Source organism: Emiliania huxleyi (assembly GCF_000372725.1).
Source record: "Emiliania huxleyi CCMP1516 unplaced genomic scaffold EMIHUscaffold_1106, whole genome shotgun sequence".
Lineage (NCBI taxonomy): Eukaryota > Haptophyta > Isochrysidales > Noelaerhabdaceae > Emiliania > Emiliania huxleyi.
This window is the reverse complement of record NW_005201756.1, coordinates 11,085-13,031: the sequence shown is the minus strand read 5'-3', so window position 1 is coordinate 13,031 and position 1,947 is coordinate 11,085. Positions and strand designations below refer to the sequence as shown.

Here is a 1,947-nt window from a genome sequence, read left to right as displayed (position 1 = left end):
ACTCGAGGTGGAAGCGGTGGCCGCATCGCAGCACACGCAGCGTATCTCCGCTCTCAAAGTCCTCGACGCAGATGGCGCACGCGTGGGCGGCCTCGCCGCCGCGCGCGAGCAGCACCGCCTCCACCAGCTCCTCCTTGTCCAGCGGAGGTTGCGCGTCGAGGCCGACCCGGCTGCGGGGCGCGCGAGCGCGGGCGAGCCGCAGCTCCGCCACGAGCTGCTTGATGGGCCACGCCCGCAGCTCTTCGGCGGTGCTGTACTCCTCGAGGGGGAGGCGCCACACGGCCGCGCGCACCTCGTCCGGCGCGAGGGACGTGCCTCCGCCGAGCGCGGCTGGGTCGAGCGCCGCCCACCACGATGAGAACGGCGGCGGCGGCGCGGCGGGAAGCGGCTCGGCGGTGCGAGGCCGGCGCGCCGGCTGCGATCGCGTGCGCACTCGCTGCCGCTCGCTCTCCTGTGCCGGACGCGAAAGAGGCGGTGAGACGAGGGCGGCACCGACGGCCTGCGCATATGCGGGCTGCGCCTCATTTTGGCTGCGCCGCCTCCGGCCTCCGTGGAAACACCAACCCACCGCCCGGTCGATGGCGGCGAACCAGCCTTCGCCTCGGTTGCCCTCCCCTCGGTTGCTACTGCTGCTGCTGCCGCTGCTGCGGTCCGGCATCTGCAGCTCGGCACAGCAGGGCGAGCGCGAGCCAGTCCAGAGAGTTCCCTTGGGGGGCGCTCGCGGATTCTTTTCGGTAGTTTTCTGAATTTTACTTTACTCAAAAGTGCCCGCTGTCTGCCGCCTCATTTCGACCACGGCATCATGGCGCCGAAGAAGGCCACGAAGGGGGCCGTGAAAGTTCCCGCCGTCCCCAAGCCGTCAAAGACATTCGTCGCCGGGCAGCGCGAGAAGCACGCCGGCGGTCATGTCGACGTCGGGGCTGAGGCGTTGGCACTTGCGGCCAATCTCGTGCATGGCTCGGCTAGCGACCGCGTCGTGCCCCATCTCGGTGGGCGAGGCGTCGTGCCCCGCTTGGTCCAGGCGGAGGAGGTTGAAAAGGTGCGCGCGGAGCTCGTCAAGGTTCCCGAGAATGACCTCGAGATGCAGCCGGTGGTCACCGCCGCCGCGGCTCCGCTGGCCGACGGCCTCGTTCCGGTGGTCAAGGAGGCCTTCGGTCCCGGCGCCAAGGTCAAGCAGATGCGGTTCAAGTCGGGCGTGCGCACCGAGGTGGAGGAGGCCAAGATCAAGGCCGCGGTAGAGAAGGCCGAGGCGGAGTCGCCGCCCGTTTTGGCGGACCTCATCCAGAAGCTCATCGAGCTGATCACGCAAGGCGGCAAGCTGCGTGTACAGCTGCCAGAGACAGGTTGGACGCCGCCGACCGTTTTCAGCTTCAACGTCCCCTGCATCTGCGGTCGCCACAGCGTTCGCGTCACCAAGCAGAGTAGTACGATAACAACTACCATCACCTGGGACGTGAATGTCTGTGCATTGCGCACGCCTGCCGCACCCTGGGAGCGGCTTGTCGCCAACGGCTCGCCGCCCTCTTTGCGCCACGGCACGGCCTGCGCCACGCTGAAGCCGGACGCACGGTCTGTGGTCTGTGTCTTTGGCGGCGTCGACCCCGCTGCGCCCCTCGGTGGTGCGATGGGCGTGTGCTGCGTGGCCCAGCCAACACCACACAGCACCGACGGGAGTCGCTCCCCGCTGTAGGCGCTTGCTACCTCGGTGACCTGCACGTGCTCGACGTGAACAAAAGCTTGATGGTGTGGCGCCACCTGCGCCCTCGCGGCGATGCCTCGTGGCCACAGCCGCGCGCGTACCACACGGCCACGGCCGTCGACAAGCGCAACTTGCTCGTCTTTGGAGGCATTGCGGCACTTTGCCTGCCGATCCCTTGCTCTCGCCTCTCGGCGTAACTCTGCCCTCCTCGCGGCATATCCTGGCCCCTCGAGTTTATCGAGCTCTCC

At 68.3% G+C, this 1,947-nt stretch overlaps 2 protein-coding genes across 2 annotated transcripts; one reads left to right on the top strand and one right to left on the bottom strand.

The window, feature by feature from the left end:
• Positions 1 to 700, bottom strand: EMIHUDRAFT_446831 (hypothetical protein; the record flags this gene model as incomplete). The annotated part of the gene is made up of 2 exons (XM_005791662.1): positions 521 to 700; positions 1 to 451 (listed from the first exon to the last, which is right to left on the bottom strand). Coding segments are annotated over exons 1-2 (589 nt in total), but the record flags the coding sequence as incomplete, so codon positions are not given.
• A 102-nt stretch (positions 701 to 802) lies between these two features.
• On the top strand, positions 803 to 1,896 carry EMIHUDRAFT_251456 (hypothetical protein; the record flags this gene model as incomplete). The annotated part of the gene is made up of 2 exons (XM_005791661.1): positions 803 to 1,616; positions 1,691 to 1,896. The coding sequence occupies 2 exons, from the start codon at positions 803 to 805 to the stop codon at positions 1,894 to 1,896; spliced, it is 1,020 nt and encodes a 339-aa protein (XP_005791718.1).
• Positions 1,897 to 1,947: the final 51 nt, after the last annotated feature.